Here is a 24,232-nt window from a genome sequence, read left to right on the forward strand (position 1 = left end):
CAAATTCCAAAATAGTCAACAGTATTTTGAAAAAAGTTGTAAAAGATGAAAAATTATGTGATGGTGCAGATGATGAAGAAAAAGAATTGGATTTTCTGCTGTCATTGAGAGAACCAGTATACACTGGTTCAGTTTTTTTAAAAAAAGGTATGGAAAGTCATCGATGTTTTAATTACTATTTTGAGGATTTTAAACAGTAATTTTTATGAACAAAAAACTTAAATCCTTATAATTTATGAACAAGAAACAAAAGTCGTTGCTACAAATTCTGCAGAAAGGAAACCAGTCAAATCAATAGATCTAGAAAAGTGGTTAGACTCTGTATTAGATGATTAGCTACCAGACATCTGTACAAAAATATGGAATACTCTCCCTTAATTGTAAGTACTTAAATTTTTGTTGTTTATAATTATATACATTGCAACGTGTTAAAGTAAATAAAATTTATTCTTGATAAATAATAGAAGCATCTGGTAATTGTTACATTGCTCTTAAAATTAGTTATTACATCAGTTTAAAACTGATACAAGATATTCATGCATATAGTCATAAACCACAAGCATAATGGCACCTCCAGGACCAAGTCTTACTACTTTTGGCAAAAGACCTTTGTACAAAGCTCTAAATCTGTAACGAAAATATATGCTTAATCAGAATAGTTAAAAACTTTATTTCAATTTGATTTAAATGTTTTGTGCATACCCCTCTGCTTTATAAACAATTGCTATGGTGCGCAAAGTTCCCTTATATTTGTGTCCTTCAGGCCCTTGAATTCTACTCTTAGCAACATCAAAAGGAATATTAAGGCAGGATGCAAAACTTCCAGAACAAAATCCAATGGCTACCTGTTGTAAAATCTCACACTGTTAAAGTTTACTTAGTTATAAAATTATCAATTACTACCTTTGTGAGAAATTCATATGTAGAATTTGGATTTGATGGCACAGAAGACTTTACGGAATGGTAGAAGCCGAAATAGAAGCCGTTAAAGATGCCATTTCTTAAAAGAGTAGCGGTAAGGCCTTTATTCAAACCATTAAGTCCAAAGCCGTGTTTTCGGATGATTTCTTTTGTAATAGCCATTGTAGATGGGCTATCTTTCACATGCTTGCGATTAGATTGAAGTTGTACTTTGATGACTTCAAAAGGATTAACTAAAAAGCCTTCTGTGAATCCAGCACACAAGCCAGCGCATGAAAATGTCTATAACGACGTTGAACATAATCAACATTTTCCAAATTTTGGATTTAGTTTCCACTGAGAATTATAAATGTTAGAGGTTGAGTCTCCTTTCGTTTCACAAGACTTACCAATGGTGTTGGTGCACTTGCACCAAATAAAAACAATTGTTTATATTGTTCGAACGTGAAAAACTAAAATTTAATAGACTTAATTCTCACAGTATCAAATGAGTAAATTTACAAATCTAGATTGCTAATTTTCACCTTAACTGCCCTTTTTGGTGTTTCAACTAGGATTGGTGGTACAATGCCTTTCCAATAGGAAAAAAAGCCTTCATTTCTATACATTTTTTTCAAACAATCCCCAATTCCTGAAATATTAATTTTCTTATTGCTAGTTATTAATGGTAATTCTACGGTAACAAAAAAACACCTTTTCTACTAATGTTATTAAACAAAAGGGTTTCAATACTTTAAAGATAAATACATTGGGTGAGTCTTGAAAAATTTTGATAAAGTCATGGAGTTTAGAACTGCAATTGTGCGCTCAATAAAAACATCAAGTTTTAAAAGTGTAAAACTATAAAAATGTAGTCAAACCTGTGTAGTACGTCGGGTCTGATCCTTTTGTTTTTACTTGCAACTGCAAGCGCGTTTTTACCAAATCCATTGGATGCATTATGCTAACTTCGACAAAGCCAGCGGATCCTCCAGATCCGATTTGAATAGCGGCTTCTTTCGCCCAACTCCTCTTTTTCGACGGTTGTGCTTCTTTATTGGCCATTGTTGATTATTATTTGATTCCGAACTGATTGTTAAATTTCATTAGTTCAGGCTAATTTTTGTTTGTAGTTGAGCAACTTGTTATGTTTCAAACTTAAGCAGTCAAACATCTATTCACCAATTTCAAACTACTTGTTTTCTAAAGGTCTCAACATTCAATCATTTCTTTAAACTTCTTTCTCTACTGCAGAATGTTTTTCATTTTCGTTGTTGCCTTTTTTTTCTTTTGTTTTTCCTAGTAGTATCATTAGGAAATTTTATCCTCTTCCGAATTTGAGTTGCCTAAACCTAAAAAAAATTGATTAATTCTTTTTTTTTTAATAAATTGCCCACATATTTTTTAAAATGATGTATTTATATATATACATATATATATTTAAATGTACACACACGTATATATATATATATGTTATTGTATTTTCGAAAATTACCGCTAATTTCCTAAACCATTGATATTCTGTAAAATTTTTCGTTAAACAGTTTAAGTTTAAGTCGCAGTTTTATGTTTATTAAGTTATCATTAAAATCTAGCATGGAAATTTTTTTATATTCAACTCTATAAGTAGTAAGAAGTTATGACAATTTTTTTTCTATTTGGAGCTGTTCACATAGACATTTTTTGCTTAATTCAATGTGAACGTTCATATTGAAAAGGGGGTTCCACTGCTCCGCTAAACTCAAATTGAGTGAACAGACTGAGCAGACCTATACTGTGTTCTCTGTCAGTCATCATAGTTGCGACCATAGGCTTTGTTGCCTGATGGAAAAAGAGGTATAGGTCTGTTCAGTCTGTTCACTTAATTTGAGTTTAGCGGAACAGTGGAATCCCCTTTTCAATATGAACGTTCACATTGAATTAAGCAAAAAATGTCTATGTGAACAGCTCCTTTATTTCAGGCATGCAAAAGTAATGAATTATGTTTGTGTTTGTGTACAATGTACAATGCAAGTGTGCAATTGTGCATGTGCGCCCTTGACTCTCTTGAGCGTTGTGTATCTATAGATATATTACTTAATGCTGCACTTGTGCGCGTTGTGCGTTGCCGTTACGGCAACTTGCTGTATGTATGGACCTTTACACGCAAATGCGATGAGAGCGAGGAATAAGGGAATAAGACAGTGTTGGGATATTATAGCGTAGCATGGGGACAACGCTGCCATCTGTGCGTAGAAGCAGGCGACCGAGTGTCTATGCGTCTTTAGATTACCATATGTACCGAAGTATGTACCATCGCTACAATAGAGTCAGTCTGAGTACGGCATTGGAGTACGATGCATAGAGGTATAATAATTATACCTCTATGGTACGATGATAGTCATGCCGTAGCTCCTCCGCCACTCTTTGTACGTTCAGTAATAAAGACATTATATGTATTCTGTTATTCGCTCCGTGCATCAGGTTGGAGGGGATAGAAAAAAACGACTGCAGCGCTGTAGGTGAGCAAAGTTGGCAAACCCGTACCCCCATGAATCGTACAGTAAGCGTTGTCTTATATGAGAAAAGATATTATTTCATTTAAAGTAATTAGTTGAGAAATCGAAGGCAGAAAAAAATGTTACTTAGCCAAACCGGGTCTGTAATACGGATAAATAATTTTGCTAGGTACTTCAAATCGCCCGAAATTTTAAATAATGGGTTATCAAATATCATCTGTCATATAGCACACAACACACATACTTATCTGTAATGTTGTATACGTGAGAGCAAGAACTCCAAGCAGTTGACATAGGCTGCCGCTAGCTGTATAATCTGAATCAGTGTTTACGTTTACAAAGTAACGAAATGCGTACGAGACAGTGCTGCGTTGTTAATTGTAACAAGAAAGAAAAGCAGGGGGTGGTGCTGTATAAATTCCCAAGCAGACCCCATGAAACAAAACAGAAGGAGCTGTGGATTAGGGCAGTTAGGAGACAAAAGTTCGTACCTAACCTACGGAATTTTTTTTATTATTATTATTGATTATAAGTAAAATTATCATGAAAATTTTACAGTCCTGATGGCAGTTTGTGTATATGTTACCATAACCTACATATGTCAAGCATAGGCAATAATGTACTTACAGATAATTCTACTTAGTATGGATTTAAGCTGACAGATGTTTGTCTCACAACATAGCAATTGATCAGATGACCGACTCCTTTATTTACATATTCCTGTACGTATTAGGCAACGTGCCCACTCTCTACTAATTTTTTAGCTTTTTTCAGCGTTTTTTTATTAAAAACTATGTTGCAACTTATACTTTCAAAGCCTGTTTGGATAATCATATCTATTTTTTAGGGTGCTGATGTTCACGCGATAGTAGTATGTACGTCTTATTCAATAAATAATACTTTCTCCTACAAGCGACAGTGTTACGATTTAATCATACGGGGGTACGGTATTGCGCGATTCTGACACCGAGGGGGGCGCTGCGTGTCATGCACGGAGCGAATACGCGTGTATTATCCTTTCATTACACTACATTATTATTATTATTAAATACACTACAGACACTTGGTAACATTGCAGCAGAAGCGATTTCCAACCTTCCGTCTATTGAAACTAATGCTCCCCATTCAGCGAGAACCGAGATTGTTTTTTTTTTTTTTTGATTGTTAACCGAGCCAAACTACAGTTAACAGAAAGGTTACACCTAACGTATATCACACAATTTTTTCCAGCCAAAATGTACCGGCTGATTTAAAATACAGAGTTATTAAAAAAAAAATTTTTTTTTCGACGGAATGATTTAAAAAAAAAAAAAATTGTGTGGTTCGGTTAACAAGCAAGAAAAAAATTTTTTTTCATCGCCCCATATCTCGGTTCTCGATGAATGGGAAGCATTAGTTTAAATGGACGAAGGGTTGGAAATCCGATTATTTTGCTGATGCTATAATTACGCATCATTGCACTAACTATAAAGATGTACTTCTTAAGGAATTGGACCGATCGATCGACTGACCGGGACCGGCTATAAAAAAAAAACCTACCATATACATTAATATGTTATTCCTCTTATTTCCGCTGTTATTCCTCTTATTCTCGTTATTTTCTTATTCTTTGCTCTTATTCCCATAATTTACTAATTCCTTGCTCTAAACTCTAAACACACTTTCGTTCTAAAGTCCTCACACAAAAATGCGTATCGTATTTGCATGTTTAAAGATCCATTGCTGCATCATGGCGTCAGGTGATTGCAACGTTGCCGTTTACTTAACCTATTTGAGTTTTGGAACAAACCTTCAGGGTTAGAAATAATTTTTGAAGTAGTAATAAACAACATAATTTACGTATGCACCCAATTAAAAATGGAATATAACAACGCTTAGAAAAATAAGAAAAAGAATTGATTGATAAAAATGTATGTCTCTAATGGATTGATTGTGGCTTATTGAATTCAGAGCAGGTAATTCATCTACATATCGAGCTCTCTTTTGAAGTTGCACTAATTCGCTGGGTGCAGGCGGTTATAGAGGATAGGCGAAACGATTTTAGCGCATATGGTGAGCATGTAGTGTAACTCAGACTTGTAAAGTTGGTGTCCGTAAATATTAAATATGAATATTTTGCACTCATTCAGGGCTTAAATGATTTCTCCTTACTTTCGGATTTATCCTCCACTTGAATTTTTATTTGCGGATAAATAGTTTGCGAGATATTTGCAAAATAAAAAGTCGAAATTGGGCGCGGCGCTGAAGTAAAAAAACTTTGTTTTGAGTGCTAAAGTGGGTTAAAATCCAATTCTACATGTACGATTCGATTCCTCCTCATTTGCGGATTACGGAGGTATGTAAATTAATGTAATTAAATGTCACAAAGTTTGTAAATAATGAATTTACTTACTGAGTGAGAGAATCTAGTAAATTTTGTCTAGTGACTTTTGGTCCAGTGCTCCGTTCCTATTGTTCGGTACACGTCGTTTCCTCCGTACAGTGGGTTCTACAAAATATTTATCAGAATAGAAAACTTCAGTAGGTATGAATCTATTAATTATTAGTTATAAGTTATTCAGCTTTTGGGTCAATACACACACACATACATACATTACATACTTTAAACTCAAGGAAAAATTTATTCGTCAATAGGTACCAATTTTTCATCTTAAGAATCTAATATCTTGAATATATTGTGGCAAACACTGTGGACTGATATTTATTCATTACGCGCGAAATTTTAATATTTGTTGTTATTCAAGAAACAAACAACAACACAACTAAAAAGTAGCAGTACAACTATAATCATTACAAGACACAGCTAAGCACACAAGTAATAATTTTGTTTGAACAAGTTTTAGAAAACAGCTCAAGCATTAAAATTTCGCGCGTAAAAGATTAATCAGGCGAATTGAAGATCAAGTTACCGACCAGTGGAAACGAATAAAAGTGACACAGGCTGTGTTCGCCTGAGGCTCTGTTTGTTATTAAGTCTGTTAAGGTCACGTGATCATTTATCATAAGTGCGAGGAAGACAGCATGATTTCACCATCTCAGTGTCTCACTCGCACTTATCATAAATGATCACGTGACCTTAACAGACTACAAACGGAGCCTATGCAAACAAAGCGCCAGTAATACATTGACAAGTACTTAATTTTAAAAAATGTTTATTAAATGGGTTTACACTAGATTGCATGGTCATCGAAAAATATGTGTGTGTGTGTGTGTGTATTGACCCGAAGGCTGAATAACTTATAACTAATAATTAATAGAATAATGAAACGACATGTACCAAACAATAGGAACGGAGCACTGGACCAAAATTCACTAGACAAAAGTTACTAGATTCTCTTACTCAATAATTAAATTTATTATTTACAAACTTTGTAACATTTAATTACATTAATTTATATATCTCCGTAATCCGCAAATAAAGAGGAATCGAATCATATAGGTAGAATTGGATTTTAACCCACTTTAGCACTTAAAAAAAAGTTTTTTATACTTCAGCGCCGCGCCCATTTTCGACATTTTATTTTGCAAATATCTCGCAAACTATTGATCCGCAAATAAAAATTCAAGTGGAGGATAAATTCGCAAGTAAGAAGGAATCGTTCAAGCCCTGAATGGGTGCAAAATATTAATGTTTAATATTTATGGGCGCCAACTTCACAAGTCTGTGTTACTCATATAGACAATAATAGACCGCTTATTAGCAGCTGGGACTGGGGCAGTTAGGCTTGCGTAGAAAGAGAGGAAAGACGAGGACAGTGAGTCTTTCTCTCTCGCACCCTCACGGAGAGGGATCGTAGGGGCATAGGTAGGAGGACGGAACAGAAGTACCAGTGCTTACTTCTGCCTGTACTCCCAGACTTTGACGACCCCAACCCCACTCACTACCCTCGTCTTTCCTCTCTCTTTTTACGCGAGCCTTAGAGCTCGGGCACATAGAACCGCGTAAAGCGTAAAGCGTATCGCGTATCGCATAAAAGTAAGGAAGGTTAGGTATACGCCACTTTGTGGTCACATTGACAAGGCATAAAAGCCTCGCGTATCGCGTAAGTGTGAAGTAGAGGGGAGTTGACCAATCTGCTGTCTTGTCAACAAAAAAAGCTTTTGAAGTTCTCAACACAAGTGAATTATAACCTGCTTACATGTCAAAAAAAAAGTTTTCAAGTATGTACTTCTTTTTTTCTTTTTATTTGAAAGCCGTTAATACATTTCATACAGCTTAATCATTACACTTTTCACTTTTTCTTTGCCATATTGGGTCATTGCGTAGGTCGTATAGACTTTCCACAATTTGCCTAAAGTTCTTACGATTGGTTTTTCATGTCAGAAATTCGATTAATTACACAATTGATACTTTAATTGTTGTTGTTGACATTAGCTGCTGACTGTATTAACAGCTTGCATACTTTATTTACGCTATACGCGAAAAAATTTGTCATCGCGCACATGGGTACAAAAATACGGGCCTACCTTTATTTTTGCGATGAGTGCGAGCGAGACAGCATGAGCGAAGCCAACGAAATACTCGCTGTGATTGGTTTAAAAACACTTACGCGCGCATTTTTTACTCCCATGTGCGCGATGACAAATTTTTTCGCGTAAAGCTTACCTTACGTAACTTTCCCTGATCCTATAATTTTAAGCGATACGCGACACGCTTTACGCTTTACGCGGTTCCATGTGCCTGAGCCCTTACTGATCGCACTGCTAATAAGCCAATAAGCTGTCTAATCTTTTTATGTCTATGGGTTAACTTGGGTGCCAAAGCTTGCATACGACGCCATCAATGTGGGTATACATACTTCGGACTGAAAAAACTTATTGTAGTTGTTAAATACTTATGATTGTTGAAATAAACACTCGTAATATATCATTGTTTATCAGATGCTGTGCATTTTTGCTAGTTAGCATCGACATCTTTTTCCCTGCAGGTGGCGTTGTTTAAAATTGCTGAGGGAAGTGCAAAAGAGAGGTCTGACTTTATGCCTTTTTTTAGGTTAGAAATGCGCGCGCATATTCCGTAATATAATATTGAGTTGTATTTGCCCTTCAGATTATTCATTAATAACTTTTACATGCACTTAATCGACGTGATTGTTTTACATAATTATTAGGCAGATATTAATTTACTGTTGACCATCCGCTATGTGTAACCGCCTGTGCTGCCGCCCTCGCGGCCACGTGCGGAAATGACCTAATGTATGTAAACAAAGCCAAATCGTATTGCAGAGGTAGGAGCAACATCATTTAAATCGAATTAATTATTTATCAGTATTAGAACGATTAAATTGATATTTCTATAAAGGGAAACGTACGTTGAATGAAATAAAAGCACAATTTTGCTAAATCGTGTCTTATCATTAGGATAAAAAAAAGAGCGCGCGGTGGCTTGGTCGGCTGGTTTGTGGGTCGGCACGTGGGAGACTGCGGGTTCATTTCCCGGCCAGTTCGACTCCCCCGAGCAAGTACTTCTGTGAATTTTCACATGTGCTTTTTCACCACGCAATGCTTTTCGTGAAGGGTTTGGGCGACCTTCTCGCAGCAAAAATTGCCTACCACATAGATCCTTCGCTCTCGAGGTGGTCTATGTGACATCATCACCGAACCAACAAAAACTACAAAGTGTATCCAATAATGTGTAACTAATAATGTAATATGTAACGCTTACTTGTAATATGTAACTATTATAATGTAAAATGTGCCTTACTGTACCAAGGCTGTATGTACTCGTTTACAATAAAGCCTAAAAAATAAATATACTACGTAAGTAGGAATTTATTTTTATTAAAAAAAAAAAAAAAAAAAAAAAAAAGATAAAAAAAATTTTTTCTCTTTGTTGAGGTTGTATTTCTGCAGGTGGCCACGATGGCGGCAGCACAGGTGGTTACACATAGCGGATAATGTTGTTCAAATCTGACTGTTAACTGTATAAAAATTTTTGAATATAAGAGTCGGTGTGGACGATATCCCGTAAGAACGCATGTAAAATTTACAACGTTTCTCATTTTATAAGCACCCGAAGTGGTTGAAACTTTGTTTAACTTTTTTATACATTTTTGAAGCTCTGCACAAATTTTAGTTAAAAACTGACTGTCAATTGCTTTATATAGTTAATCTCCATAAGGGTTGGTATTCGAGTTACACTTGCACATGCGCAACTTTCCTGAAGACGATATAATAGAGTCTAATAAAGTTGATCAAATTTCAATCCGCGCTTCATTCATTTAAGGTAGTTGCTTCCTAAATTAAAAGTATCTAAAAAAGTACGAAATTTTCAGCAAAACTAATATAAGCGTCGAGAAATATGTGTAAAAAATTTGAGACCGATTTACCACATCGTTATTAAAATATCCCCGTAAAAAATCACTTTTTTAACATTGGAGCAATGATGCAAACACTACCTAACCCCATTATTTAAAAAGTGCTACTTACTGCATATCTATAAATCATTAAAAAACTACTGAAAACTACCTTAGACAGTAAAGAAACACATATATTTTTTGAGAATTTTTTACCACATAGTTTTAAAGTAATAGTAATAAAAAAATACTCTTCGTTTAATTTTGAAAGATAACCAAGTAAGTATTGCGTATGGGGCAATGTCACATTGTCACATGAGTACAAGTAGATAGATGTTTATGTTTAAGTACGTATCAGTGTGCGCAAAGGCATTCACATTTCTCTCTGATATTTTGAATCCAGAATGATATTTGAACACAACCTTAGTATTGTATATCTATATATACGATTGATCTATATATTATTGGGAAACAACTACCTTACGGACCAATAAACTCACGTAACACCCCGCATTCCTGGAGAAATTTCGTATCGAAATGATCAATTTTTTTCTTTGCTGTAAAAATAAGATTGAATAATCCTTCGTGTAATAGACTACCATTCCAGCTTTAAACCCTTTTTTTTATAAATTTCATTTTGATGCAAAAGGTGGTTACTACTCGAAGTCATTTTTTTCCATAAGATTTAACCACGTTGACACGGAAGGACTGATAGTATGAATTTGCGATAAGACATGAATGTGAACTGTCATCAGAATTTCCGTGAAAATTTCGTGTCTCTTCGCTTATGTACCACCATGTGCCTTGGCGATCATATGTAGCTTGTTATACAGCTAGATATACTTGTTGTCTAAAAAAAATTTTTTTTCTTTGGAAGAGAAAAGAATAATATTAAATAGCTTATACACCTATACATGATTGGAAAAATTCCACCAAGTGAAAGTTGATGTAAACTACACTAAGTCCTGTCCTTAAAAATGAGTCATGTAATGAAGCCTGTTTCGTTGTGCGATTGGTCAAGTCTAATTAAAAAAGATAAAATCTGAAAATGAGGTTTTGAAAAATAACTGAACAAAAATTTAAATTTATACTAATTAAAAGTGAAATTTTTAGTTATAAGATTATTCTTAAAAAAAAATAAAATAACTATGCTTGATGAAATGCGGGGGGGGGGTGTAGAGCGCAGAGGACGAATACCCCTAGTTTCTTATACTTTTATTTATTATCCGTGGAAGTCGCTAGCCACAAGTAAATTGTACATTTTGTGCATTAATTAGTGGAAAATTGATGCCTTATAATTAGATTGGTAGCTATAAACAGCCCATCCGTGAGCCTACCTCTAGTATTTATTACACCATGCATCAACTACAATAACGAATAATTGCTGTCGTCGGTATTCTCATTCTGGGATACTATGACCCCTTTAAGAGAAGAAGTAACGATCCTGATGTGTATGGATGTTTAATCTATTTTTAATTTTTTTTTTTATACCAGGTCACCACAACAGCCTACTTGGCCTAGTCGCGGGGGCCACCCACTCACCACCTATGTGTGGGGGTGTATTGCCACACCCATCTCTAAACCTTTTTCCTCGCATTCTACCTGAATCCATGGGCACAGTGTGAGTACCTCCGGTGGAATACCTTGCCAGTTAAGCTGACACTCTCTGCACCGATGATGCATCGGGTCCACTCACCTCTGTGTAGCCTTTCCCCGGAGAAGACTCCATTATTCCAGGACGTTCATTCCTCACCGGTTAAGCTGGCGCTCTCTGCCGAAGCATCGGATCCAGGCTAATTAGCATTAGACAGATAGAATTAGCCAAAAAATTTTGAAAAGTACAGAAAATTTCTATTGGACGGGAAAAAATTTTTTTGTATAGATTGAAGTGACAGGAATTAATAGCAATAAAATTTATAAGTGAATATTGGGCGTTAAGGTACCAAAAAAATGGTAAAAATGGTAAAAACCAGTTTTTCGCTTCGAGAATAAAAACTAAAGCTTAGACAAAAAAAAAATTGAATATAACAAATGTGCGCAATAAAAAAACAAAGAGAATGAGCCCCGGTTGAGCAAAATCGGTCCAGTGGATCGCTCGCAAATCGCAAAAAAACACGTTTTTTTGCAAATATTGAAAATTCAATAACTGGCTTTCTGGTAGTGATGGAGAGCTAAAATTTGAATATGATGTCAGTTTTATGGTCCTCTAACTACAGTTGAATTTTCAGATGAAAATATTGCAAACTTTTCGCAAACCGTCGACTTTTGCAAAAAGTGACCTTTTTTAAATCGACTGGGAGGGTATTAAAATTTTCGAAAAACGTTATAATTTCGGTTCCTATGCATTAAGGAAGAGTTGAACTACAAATTTACAAATTTACAGATCGTTTGATAAGGAATAAAGTTGTTTAAATAATGTATAAAGTTCAGGTACTTTTTGCGCGCGCGAGTGGAGAGGGCAGCGGCTGTAGCCCAGTCAACCAAGCTCTGAAATCGAAAATTTTTTGGAAAAATTATATTTGATGTCATACTAGATGTTTTTGAGGTCGCTGATTACGGGAAAAATAGTGAAAAAATTAAAAATCGTACTTATCATTTTCAAAACGGTATTTAAAAATTTTTTTCAGCTCGTATCACGCAAATGGTAAACTATACGGAAAAAAAAATTAATACCTTGTGGGACGAAGCATCTACCGATTTCGTATGTTGATTGTCCCTTCTTGCGTGCAAGATTTACAGGTGGTGTGCATGCTATGGAATCGGAGATATATAATGTCAACAACAGACATCATCCTCCTTGCGTCTAGTTGCTCCGCACGGAGGGGACTGGCGACTGCACGACCAGATTTCTCTCGGCTGCTACTCGAGTAACATCGCATTGCCTACGGGTGTACTTGCAAGTCCAAAAGTGGCTTGGAATGAAAATAAATCCCTTAAATTGGGGGTGGAAAATGACAGACAACGGGTTGATTCCAATTTACTCAAATGAAGCGCTTCTCCCAGCAGATGTTCTTAAAAAGATTTCATGCCGATGTGTGAGCGGGTGCAAGTCTAATTCTTGCGGCTGCAGGAAACATAGATTATTTTGCTCTAACTTGTGTTACTCATGTCATGGAGAAACGTGTAGTAATGTAGAACCTGTGCAGTCGACTGTAATCGATGATACACATGCTTTCGACAGCTTTGACACTGTAGTGCAACTAGATGAAAGTTTCGTGAGAGGAGTTGAGAATGAGCAAAAGAACGAAGAAGACATGAATGAAGAAAAAGTGAAAGAAGAAAAAGAAGAGGAAGAAGTGTCACAGGACTTAGATGACAGTATCTCAACTAAATATGTTGTAACATCTAAGAGACACAAATCACGTCATGATATGCCATACTACAAAATTTATAATAATTCATCACGATGATGTTGTATTCGTTGCTTTTATTTATTGATTCCACACTGCGTATATCCTACAGATCCTACAACTTTCACGTGTATTATTGCTGATATTGTCAATAAAAAATAATGTACTACCTCATATTTTAAAACAAAGAAAAATTATTTTTTTATGTTCCGGGGATGCTAATTAAATTAAATTTTTTTCTCAAAATCTTGCACGCGAGAAGGGACAATCAACATACGAAATCGGTAGATGCTTCGTCCCACAAGGTATTAATTTTTTTTTCCGTATAGTTTACCATTTGCGTGATACGAGCTGAAAAAAATTTTTAAATACCGTTTTGAAAATGATAAGTACGATTTTTAATTTTTTCACTATTTTTCCCGTAATCAGCGACCTCAAAAACATCTAGTATGACATCAAATATAATTTTTCCAAAAAATTTTCGATTTCAGAGCTTGGTTGACTGGGCTACAGCCGCTGCCCTCTCCACTCGCGCGCGCAAAAAGTACCTGAACTTTATACATTATTTAAACAACTTTATTCCTTATCAAACGATCTGTAAATTTGTAAATTTGTAGTTCAACTCTTCCTTAATGCATAGGAACCGAAATTATAACGTTTTTCGAAAATTTTAATACCCTCCCAGTCGATTTAAAAAAGGTCACTTTTTGCAAAAGTCGACGGTTTGCGAAAAGTTTGCAATATTTTCATCTGAAAATTCAACTGTAGTTAGAGGACCATAAAACTGACATCATATTCAAATTTTAGCTCTCCATCACTACCAGAAAGCCAGTTATTGAATTTTCAATATTTGCAAAAAAACGTGTTTTTTTGCGATTTGCGAGCGATCCACTGGACCGATTTTGCTCAACCGGGGCTCATTCTCTTTGTTTTTTTATTGCGCACATTTGTTATATTCAATTTTTTTTTGTCTAAGCTTTAGTTTTTATTCTAGAAGCGAAAAACTGGTTTTTACCATTTTTACCATTTTTTTGGTACCTTAACGCCCAATATTCACTTATAAATTTTATTGCTATTAATTCCTGTCACTTCAATCTATACAAAAAAATTTTTTCCCGTCCAATAGGAATTTTCTGGGCCAGAAAGCTAATTCTATCTGTCTACATCCCCAGAGAAGCCCCGTGTTTCAGGGGCCACTCCTCGCCGGTGAGGCCTGCTATCCCTGCCCGACGCCTGGCATCGGGTCCGCTAATCCCTACCTATAGCCCTATCACTGTTTCGCATTCACCCAGGCCCGAAAACCTGTGGGGCAAGGAAAAAACCCTGGAATTACTCTGAAGGAAAATCCCACGGAAAAACCCGCCCCGAAACAGCTGGGGTTACATAGGAACTATTCCCGATAAAAACAGTTTTTGAAAAAATCTGCATTCACCGGGAATCGAACCCACGACCCCTAGAACTGCGTTGTATCAGTAACAAGCACGCTTACCACTGAGCCAACGCCGCTCTAATATATTTTTAATTAATTCATTAAGGATCTTGCAGTATATTTTTATAATTAATAAAACAGTATTAAGAAGAATTGTAACAAAATTAAGTACAGTAGAAATACTACCTGCAAGAATGATACCTACGAATTCCAAACGTCACCCAACTATTAACTCGTTTAAAGCTACAGAGTTAGTAGTTATTAAGGCGATTCCTACGGCTAGAGAGAGAAAGAGTGATTCGTGCAAGTGAGACAGAAAACAGACAACAGAAACGTGAAAACGTCGCACTTATCCAGCAGAAGTAATTGCTATGTCAACCTCCAAGCTGCCTATGCGTATATGGGCCATTGTAAAAAAACGTGGGCGATTAAAGACTCATTTTGACCCCAGACAAAATTAGCCTTATAATCTCTTTTTTTCGCTCTATCATGATTTGTAAGGTAAAAACTCAGAGAAAAAAGTAGGGGCACCTCCTAAGTACGTAAGCATCTCAGAATACGTGTTAATTTCTGATTTTTGGTGATTAGGGTAATAACATACTTTATCAGAACTAAAATAATTTTGATGTTTTTCAGAATTTTCTTTGAGTTCATTACGCCACTTTTTCACTTTTTCTCTATTTTTGGCTAATTTTATATATTTTTTGTGACTTTTTTTATTTATCCTACCAGTTGAATGTTTCACTTTTTTCACTTTTGTTTTTTTTTTTTCATTAACTTTGAAATTTTTTAATTTTACGGAACTTTGTATATTTTTTCTCAAAACTAAGACCATTCTAAATCCCTAAATCTGTAACTTACGCGAAAAAAGAAATCTTTTTGAATAATTAACTGTAAAATTCTTTTTTGAGGGTTATGGTAATGACAGTTACAGTAATGACAAATCGTCCTAAAAAATGGATTTTTACACTGAATAATTATTTTAAAATGTTTTCCTCGCATTTATAATTTGTACTTACCATCTAATTAGATTTCTTACCAATTAAAATATGTACGTACATCTTGACGACAAGATACAGCTGGTAACGGTAATTAACGATTTCAATATTTTTTCAAGTGCACGAAAAAAAGACTGTCGCAAAAAAGAGATTTTCAAATTTTCAACCACCTTGCAGGTTTTTAAACAAAGTCCATACAAATAAAGGTAGATGAGGTCAGTAGCAATCCCACTAAACTTGAAAAAGCGATTGTACTGCAAGAATTTGTGCGAGAAGTTTGAAATTAACAAAATAGAGAGACACAATTCGAGAGACAATATGTACGACGAAAAATATTTTAAGAATTTTTTTTCATATAAAGTTAAGAAGATTTTCGACTTAAATGCAAGATATTTTGATATCAAAAATTAAAAGAATCGACAAAATTTTTTAATAAAGGTAGACAATAGTATGAAATCCTTATCGGCAACAGATTACGGTAATGACATTTTAACAGTATATTCTTTGTTTAAACTTGCAAATCATACCTGATTCGAGATTTTTCGTATGTATACAAAAAAACACAATTACTTTGAATCAAATTTTCTTACATAAACATAATTTAAACAATTTAACTGCTTGTAAAGAGTAAAGACGTAACAAGCCCAAGTTTTTTTACAATGACCCATATATATGTATGTACACGCAATGCATACACTTAACTTTTTCCACACATATGCGCGCTAAGTCTCGTATAATGGGTAAATTGTGTTTAAAATTTATTTAGTGATAAGGATTAAATTTTACAGTTTTCACATTAGAGCCTATGTTTCCATCTCTAACTTCCAACTATTATATTTACAAAACTGGACGGTTAATCAAATAATCTAGAAAAATTTTCAGTCTTACTCAGGGTATTATGAAGAATCGGTCATTTGATTTTCATAACAATCATTATTTACTTTCTTAACCATAAGAACCACTTTGAGTGTACGACAAGTTGTAAATAAATTTAATAATACTTACAATAGAGAAGCGATACACGAACTGAGCTTACGGATAGGTAAGTGCTACTAGACTGGAAGATAGAATTTACGTACATATCTCGTACAGTGAAATTGGCTTATCGAGGTTCAAGGTCTATCTGATAGTGGGGTAAATATATATGGCCATGTTTACACGGAGCAGCAACATGATGTATTATGCAGCATACTCTTTCAAACGTTCAAGAGTGAAAGAGATGGGCACAATAAAACCGTTTTACTTACCCAACTCCCAAATTAAAACAGGTGCTGAGTTTAAAACTATATATATTATGCATACGTATACTTTAGTTAACCTCCGCCCGCCTGCACGCTTTGCGCGCCAACTCCAACATTTATTTGTTATTCCATGTTTTTTCAGGTGATAAAAAATTTATTTACATAGAAAATCTATTTGTGAAATTTGAAACAGTTCTTGCTCGGAATAGGGTAGATAACCCTATTATTCAGCCTGTTCCAATTATCGAGGGTCTGAGCTATAATTTTAAAAATATTAACTGGAGAATAATGAATACGTATAAACTGTTTTTTTTTCTATCAATTTATTAAATAATGCAGCCTACAAAACTCTTAAGATTAAAATCACTGACACTTTAATGTAACTATCATGTAAAAAGTGAGGTTGCATCATTTAACTATAGTGTTCGTGTGATCTCTTATCGAGAATCACAAGGAAATGCATATGTTACTATCTTATAAAAAATTCCCTGCCTTGATTACATACATTACATAAATATTACGACAATATCGTAATACGTTTTACTATATGACTACAATTTTTTTTTTTCTTTATTTTTTATTATCAACAAAGTCGATTATAAATGCACTATCTGTATCGTACCCCTAAAATCGATGCCCTTGATTAGCAATACTTAGCAACGCTTCTAACCTCAATTTCTCCTTCGATGAGTTTTCGTTTGAATTCATTTTTAATGTGACAAATCGATAAGCGTGTCTATTGTTTCGAAGAAAACTTATCAATTTTCATAAATATGCTCACAACTTCATATACAAACAGTTTAAGTAAATAAATATTCATCTCAAACGGGATTGATAATAGGGACTCGATAAGAGATACATTTACGGTCTTTGGGGCTCGATAAGCCAAATGAAAAACTTTTCATTGAATTGACAAAAAAAACTTATAATCGATTCCTCAAATCAGAAAAATTTCATTTAACAATAAATTAGGTAAACTATTGATATTGATTCAAATCACAATGTAATAATTCAGTACAATTTTTAATATTACATGAGTTTTCTGAAAGTATTTTTTAGACAGTTGATAATGAGGTCATTAACCCTGTCGTGCAATACTAAGAATCTGTTTGTATTCCAGGAGCCGACCACATAAAGGTGCCTGTACATGGGCGTCTTAATGTCTTAAGACTGTAAGCCACACCTATGGCGGGTGATTCATTCCAACTGATGTTAACTGAATACCGATATAATTTGTTTTAAACAAGGAAATAGACACTTTATTCATCATAAAACTATGTAACCTGATTACATTATAACGTTAGAACGTTTTTTAAGGCATCAAATGAAAAGTTTCTACAATTCATGTTAATACAATAATTTTGTCAACATAACCTCTCTTTTTAACGACTCAGTGTTAGCAAAATTTTTTTTAGTTTTGGTGGCTAAATATCTTTCCAATATTATAATGCAATCACATAACATAGTTTTGTTATGAACAGGATGCCTATTATCTTGTTTAAAACAATTTATATCAATATTCATTTAACGTCAGTTTGAATTGAATCACCCGCCATAGGTTTGGCTTACAGTCTTAAGACATTAAGACGCCCATGTACAGGCACCTTAATCAATTAGCTCATAAAGGCCTGCTCTGATCTTTGGAATGTAACAGGATTCACACATGTCTAGATAATGGGCCCGGGCAACTCCATGAGTCACGTGCACGTAATAAATAACATGGCAATTTGCAATGCAAAAAACGGCCCCGCACTTAGTTCATTGAGGCTCGGTTTATTTTGGTGGAAAACTATAGGTTTAGTTATGCTTTTTGAGAGGAAAATGGGTTTCCCAGCAAGAAGCTTGCAATAAGCATGGTTTCCTGCTTCAGAAGTATGAAAAAATTTAGCGTTTTATCAGCTTTTTTCCAGCGAATATTTAACAACTTTCTTCCTATTTGTCATCATAGGGACACTAAAAATATAAAGTAAATCCTGCAAAGGAGAGTGTGAGCCATGTTTAAAATTATATTAAGACAGATAAATACAATTCCGTTTATTTATCAAAAGAATTAACACAAATGTCGAAGCGATGAAGAACGCAGAATAGTTCGGGCAAACATACGTACAGGTATTTACATCGCATAACAATTTAAAACAAAATTCCAATTTACCGTTTGTTAAAAATACAGTTTTTTTATATATTATAGTGTCATACATCCAGGAGGGAGGTTGAGGAAAAAATAAGAAATTTTGCTGTGTGAAGGTTGCCCATCCCATACGCGAAGAGCATTGTGTGGTGAAAAAGCACACGTAAAAGTCACAGAGTTACTTGCTCAAAAAAATCGCACTGGCCGGGAATCGAACAGCGATCTCCTGCGTGCCAACCCATGATCTACCCGACGAAGCCACCGCGCACTCACAAATGTAGTTCGTAAATTTCGATGATCATAGCAGTTTCGCATATGTAGTACATCGCAAAATAAACAGTAGCACAGTAATGCATTGTTAACTTTTTCATACTCGTTTAAATAAATACCGTCTGTTATTTGCACACACTATGGTCAGCCTCATTTTCAAAAACCATGTCGTTGGTATCATTGTTGTGAACGTCGTCATCAGTACCTCTTGCAGAACATCTGTTACGCATGATTGTGTACACTTTTTTTTAGTACAAATCGAACCTTTATTTTATTATCTCCCAAAATTTATCGTTAAACATGCAGATACAAAAATATAAAATATTTAAAGTAATTATACAATTTCCGGATACTTTAAATAAACATAATTTTAAGTTTTACTGTACTATTTGCCTCCCTATATTCATTGAACTTCCTTGAGATTTACATTGTTAAGGTGTTTCATGCCCCTCAGTATTTCTCAACCCACTTGTGTGGCAGTTAATCATCAGTTTATCAAGTGATTGTTGTTGTTTATCGTTAGTTGATACCTTAGTTCTCTAATAAACTTTTAGATTACAAAAGTGATAACAAAGTCGATAATTTTAACGAATTGACTGCTGTATAGATAGACTAAAAACAAAGACAATCATTTAAAAATTTAGATATCTTTAAAATGGCACGTGACATGTTAATGATTTGTTAACATACATACCATAGTCATGTTTCTCGCATTATAGTCATCTATTAAAACTATTGTAGGAAAATTCTAAAAGTTTTTTTAATAAAAACAGGTAGTTTTAAAATACTTGCTTATAAGATGTAGTGTTAAATTATGTAAATTGAAAGTTGAATATCTCTAAAACGGCCCACTAAATCGACATAAAAATTTAACTACGAATGTGTGTGTGAGGGTTAGTAACTTATACATTAATTTCCAATATTTTTGTAAAAAAAGTTTATTTTGGCATGAACTACCGTAAGTACGATACTTAGAAACAGTACGTATAAATTTAAGGTTTAAGAAATCATCTCTATTTAAGTTTTAATAAAAATAAAATATAATATTGTGCGGGTATGGTAGGCTACACTTTAAAGGTTTATTAATTTTATCTTTTTTTTAGAAATATTAATTTTACCCAGCACGCCCATGGTTAACTTAAATGTTAAAAATATGAAAAGAAAAAAAATGGTACATTACGTCAGTAGGGCACAAAGTACAAACATGAGTGCCCGACGGGCGCGCTTGTTGTAGGTTGGTGCCTGAGTCGCGTATAATGTTTTTCTCACCGAGGGCGCAAAGTGTAATTTTGCGCCCGTGGGCACACTTTACGTCCAGTAAATCACTTTGAGACCTAGGGTAAAAAAGTACTTTGGGCCCATAGGGCGCAAAAAACTTTTCTGCCCGTGGGCCCAAAGTGATTCCAAGGGCGCAAAGTGTGACCCGAAGGCGCAAAGCGGCAGTTGCACTTTAGGCCCATAGTAAGAAAAATTAACAAACGCGGGTTTTTCTTGAAAAAATAGATAAAATTAAAAAAAAAAATGTACAAAAAATAAATTAATTAATTAATTTAGGTCGAGATGATAAAAATATTTGAAACGTGTAATGTTTGTAATTTTCAGTCGTAATACATAATAAGGTACACGGCACATTTAAGATGAGTATCCAATTTCGCAGTGTGACATGAGAAACATGTTTAGAAACTACTGAGTATTTGTGTTTTACATGTTAAATTCAGAAACAAATTATTCATTGATGCAGATACAAGTGTGGATATACAAGAACTAGTTTGCATGTGCGGTTAGACAAAAGTGTAGGGATAATCGTAGGCAGGGCACAGTGACCTCGGAAAAACGTCTGTTTGACTTACAATGATGATATCATGACGGGGTTTTTTGCGTACATGAAATATCTAAATAAATGCCTCATAATGACACTGAGATACGTTGTTGGAGCGTTACGCAACATTTGTAAGTCTCATTCATGCATGTTGTTTTAAGTATTATTAAAAAGAATTGTTGCAATTGTCATTGCATTGTATGTTTTAGAGAGTATTTTTAAAGGACAAGAGAATATTATTTTTTATCACTGAAAAAAATTATACGGAAAACGAAATTGTTATTAAAAGTTTATCTTATCAATGATCTACATTTCGTTGATTAAAATACACCTTATAACCCAATGTGTAATCTGTTTTTATTTGTTCAATTTATAAATGACCTTATTGTGTTTATCATTAATGTTAAAATATGTATGATCCAATTTTGGAAGACATTAAAAAAAATGTCCAAATTACATGATGATGGTTCTAAAAAGCGCTTGCCTTACGTCTTATGTTATTGTTCAGTATTAAGAAAAATGGAAAATAAAACATGCATCTTATTCTGACGTTCGGTCATGCATTTATAATAGTCACGTTGTAAAAAAGGTGAAGTCTTTGGTATATGTCAACGTCGATAATCTGCCAAGAATGTTTTTAAACAAACGATTTGGTTTCAACTTGGTTTTACCTAAAATTTTATGTAAATTGGCTTATTTCTAAATTCCTTAGTTTATCGATTATTTGATATATTACTGATTGCACAGAATGTAATTGTTAATAAAAAAAACCAAGCCTTGAGATCTGCATTAATCAAAATAATTTTCGCTTAGTCGAGTATCATTCAATTCAGTTGTATACTATTTCAAATAATTGCTAAGTTCAGATGAAACACTTTTAAAGCATTCGTGTATAGCACACACTTACATTCTGCATAGGTGTGTGCATTGAAACATGAGAAACGACTGGAGAAGGGGAAAAAGGCAAAAGAGAGAAATATAAAGGAACAGTTGACCAACATATAAGCTTGATATCGGGACCTTGATCTTTTGTATTACATCATATATATATATATATATATATATATATATATATATGTGTGTGTGTGTGTGTGTGTGTGTGTGTGTATCTTACCAAGTATCTCGGTTTATCTCTTCCTTAGAATAAGTCGCGAAGAAACTTTAAACTCACTCTCCTTATTTAACACTTGAAGGATATTTCACGGATGGTCTTAATTTCTTCGAAGACAACTATCAACGGTAGTACAGAGAAGAAGGAGCTGAGCCAAAAAATTCAGTGGGTGCTTTTGATTGAGCTTCGTACCGTACTTACAGCGAGCTCTGCGATAGCGCTCAATTATCGAAATTATCAGTATGACGCGTCAGCTTTACCTATACATTAGTACCTACTTAGCCGAACAGTGCGCCGGAGTGCAGAGTATCTGTCTGTTCGTCTTGCTGTAACACCAAGTCAAAAGTACACCCAAAGAAGGAGAAAAACTATAGAGTGTCAGCTTCAGCGTGTACAAGACCATGGATGTCCCCAGGAAGAGGCAGGTGAGGTTGTCTCGTGACATACATGCTTCATTATATATGCTGTATTGTATTATATTGATGATGCATAAGAAAAGCGCGCGTACATGACGATGCTTTACAAAATTTACTTGCTTTTTTTTTTTTTTTTTGTCATGCTCTAAAACTAAAAGCCCAATCTACGGTAGCAAGAGTGCTTTTACAGTGCATGCTATCATAGTTATTTATAAAATTGCACCGTTTGACATGTCCGTCGTCTATTATCTAATGGCTGTGAATATAGTTGATTATGCGCTCCACATAAATACCCACAAGCTTTAATTAACAATGCAGTTAAGCTGATTATAAATTTTTGAATATTCGTACCTAGCATATGTATGCATACAATTATAATAGTACTGCTGAGTCATGGTGAATCAGGTACATTGTACGTGACAGTGAAATATATAAATAATCACTCATTTCGAAAAAATGGGAATATTAATTACATCATTGAATAAATGTGGGTCATTCTACGAGATCCGGCGTATTTCCAGGCCCGGAATGGACAAACACTCAAAATGGGTTTTTTATTTTTCCTAGATGTTTTTCGCATTGTTCGCGACAAAAATAAGCTAACAGTTTTTGGGCCTTGTTATGTTAATGAATAATGTTTTTGATTATCGGATGGATACTATTGTTACATAGACACTATGAGGAACGTGTGTAATTTTTTTTCAAATCATTTCATGATTTTATCTCCGAGTACGGACGAGTTGAACAAATGATGCTACAATGCAATAATCTATCTATATACATCTATGTATAAGAGAGAGTGCGGTGGCTCAGTCGGCTAGGTCGTGGATTGGCACGCGAGAGACCGTGGTTCGATTCTCGGCCATAGTGCGACTTTTTCGGGCAAGTGCCTCTGTGAATTTTCACACGTGTTTTTTCACCATGCAATGCTCCTCGAGAAGGGTTTAGGCGACCTTCTCGCAGCAAAAATTGCCTAATTTACCCCTGCCCCCCTCCTGTAATGGGAGGCCTCCCATCCCTTTCCTTGTCCCTTTCCCAAGTGCTAAGTGCCCTCAGTAGTGCCCTTATTAAAAAGGAGCCGGACGTAGAGCACTACAATATAAAAAAAAAAAAAAAAAAAAAAAAAAAAATAGAGAGAAAGAGTAAACTTTGTGCTTAGGCTGCGGACGTAAAGCACTATAATATAAAGTAAAAAAAATCTGTATATAAGAGCAGTGGGGGTAAATTTTTTTGGGCACCCAACGATTTTTACAGTCAGCTCGGTAAAATCTGACTAAGTTAGGTCAAAAAGTCCCAAGATGTCGCTTTGTCCCACGATTACCGTCTGCACGGTAATTTTTGTAAGGACAATCACGGTAAAAATTATCGTTTTTTTCTCTGTGTAGGAAAAAAGATCGACTTTATTTCATTTCTTAAAAGATATATAAACTGAAAATGTTATAATATGCAATGGATACTTATAATAACATTTGAAGGATTTCCTCTACTCCTCTACCTCTTTTACCTTATATTCAGTATTTTAAATTTTTATTCAAACTACTAAAATTAATTTTATGATTTCTTTCAATTCTAAAATAATTCCCTTCAGCTGAATAATTATTAATATAAATTTTATCTATTTTTTTCTCGCCACCCTTGAGGCAAATAGCTTCATACTTGTGAATTTAAAACAAAGAAGTACACGATTTTTATACTGTTTTAATCAGTCATTTAAAAAAAAATTTCCACAATATAATACTTAAATTGATGTTTTTAGCTTAGGTATTAAATATTCAC

General features: G+C 34.5%; 3 protein-coding genes across 5 annotated transcripts in view; 2 read left to right on the top strand and 1 right to left on the bottom strand.

The window, feature by feature from the left end:
- Positions 1 to 292: 292 nt before the first annotated feature.
- The window catches only part of LOC106641640 (ectonucleoside triphosphate diphosphohydrolase 5), a 39,952-nt gene continuing 16,012 nt past the window's right edge, over positions 293 to 24,232 (top strand). Inside the window, exon 1 of one of the 2 annotated variants that reach the window (XM_089591473.1) lies at positions 293 to 380. In XM_089591473.1, coding sequence (XP_089447599.1) covers positions 360 to 380 — 21 coding nt within the window. In that variant the 5' untranslated portion in view covers positions 293 to 359. Of the gene's footprint in view, positions 381 to 22,045; positions 22,466 to 24,232 lie in introns of those variants that run through there. The other variant, XM_014356133.3, reaches the window with a different exon arrangement.
- Positions 354 to 24,232, top strand: part of angel (protein) — an 80,147-nt gene continuing 56,268 nt past the window's right edge. The window contains exon 1 of the mRNA XM_089591471.1: positions 354 to 380. Coding sequence (XP_089447597.1) covers positions 360 to 380 — 21 coding nt within the window. The 5' untranslated portion in view covers positions 354 to 359. The remainder of the gene's footprint in view (positions 381 to 24,232) is intronic.
- On the bottom strand, positions 429 to 22,287 carry LOC106641641 (mitochondrial 2-oxodicarboxylate carrier). Of its 2 annotated transcripts, none has more exons than XM_089591476.1 (7): positions 22,044 to 22,287; positions 1,782 to 2,252; positions 1,446 to 1,552; positions 1,311 to 1,373; positions 904 to 1,203; positions 703 to 845; positions 429 to 627 (listed from the first exon to the last, which is right to left on the bottom strand). In XM_089591476.1, exons 2-7 carry the CDS (start codon positions 1,963 to 1,965, stop codon positions 510 to 512), a joined length of 915 nt encoding a protein of 304 aa, XP_089447602.1. In that variant the 5' UTR covers positions 1,966 to 2,252; positions 22,044 to 22,287; the 3' UTR covers positions 429 to 509. The 2 variants fall into 2 exon arrangements, with proteins under 2 accessions (XP_089447602.1, XP_089447603.1); XM_089591477.1 differs by lacking the exon at positions 22,044 to 22,287 and adding an exon at positions 2,396 to 2,463.

This window comes from Copidosoma floridanum, unplaced genomic scaffold, assembly GCF_036245765.1.
Source record: "Copidosoma floridanum isolate Cflo_tuat_1 unplaced genomic scaffold, Cflo_Japanese_pri ptg000013l, whole genome shotgun sequence".
Classification (NCBI taxonomy): domain Eukaryota; kingdom Metazoa; phylum Arthropoda; class Insecta; order Hymenoptera; family Encyrtidae; genus Copidosoma; species Copidosoma floridanum.

What these genes read in the sequence shown, in the direction of transcription:
- LOC106641641 (XM_089591476.1), bottom strand. Translation starts at nt 1,965, where the DNA reads ATGGCCAATAAAGAAGCACAACCGTCGAAAAAGAGGAGTTGGGCGAAA. An exon ending in AGACCCGACGTACTACACAG is followed by an intron (nt 1,553 to 1,781) that starts GTTTGACTACAT and finishes TTAATATTTCAG; the next exon opens with GAATTGGGGATTGTTTGAAA. An exon ending in CATATGAATTTCTCACAAAG is followed by an intron (nt 846 to 903) that starts GTAGTAATTGAT and finishes ATTTTACAACAG; the next exon opens with GTAGCCATTGGATTTTGTTC.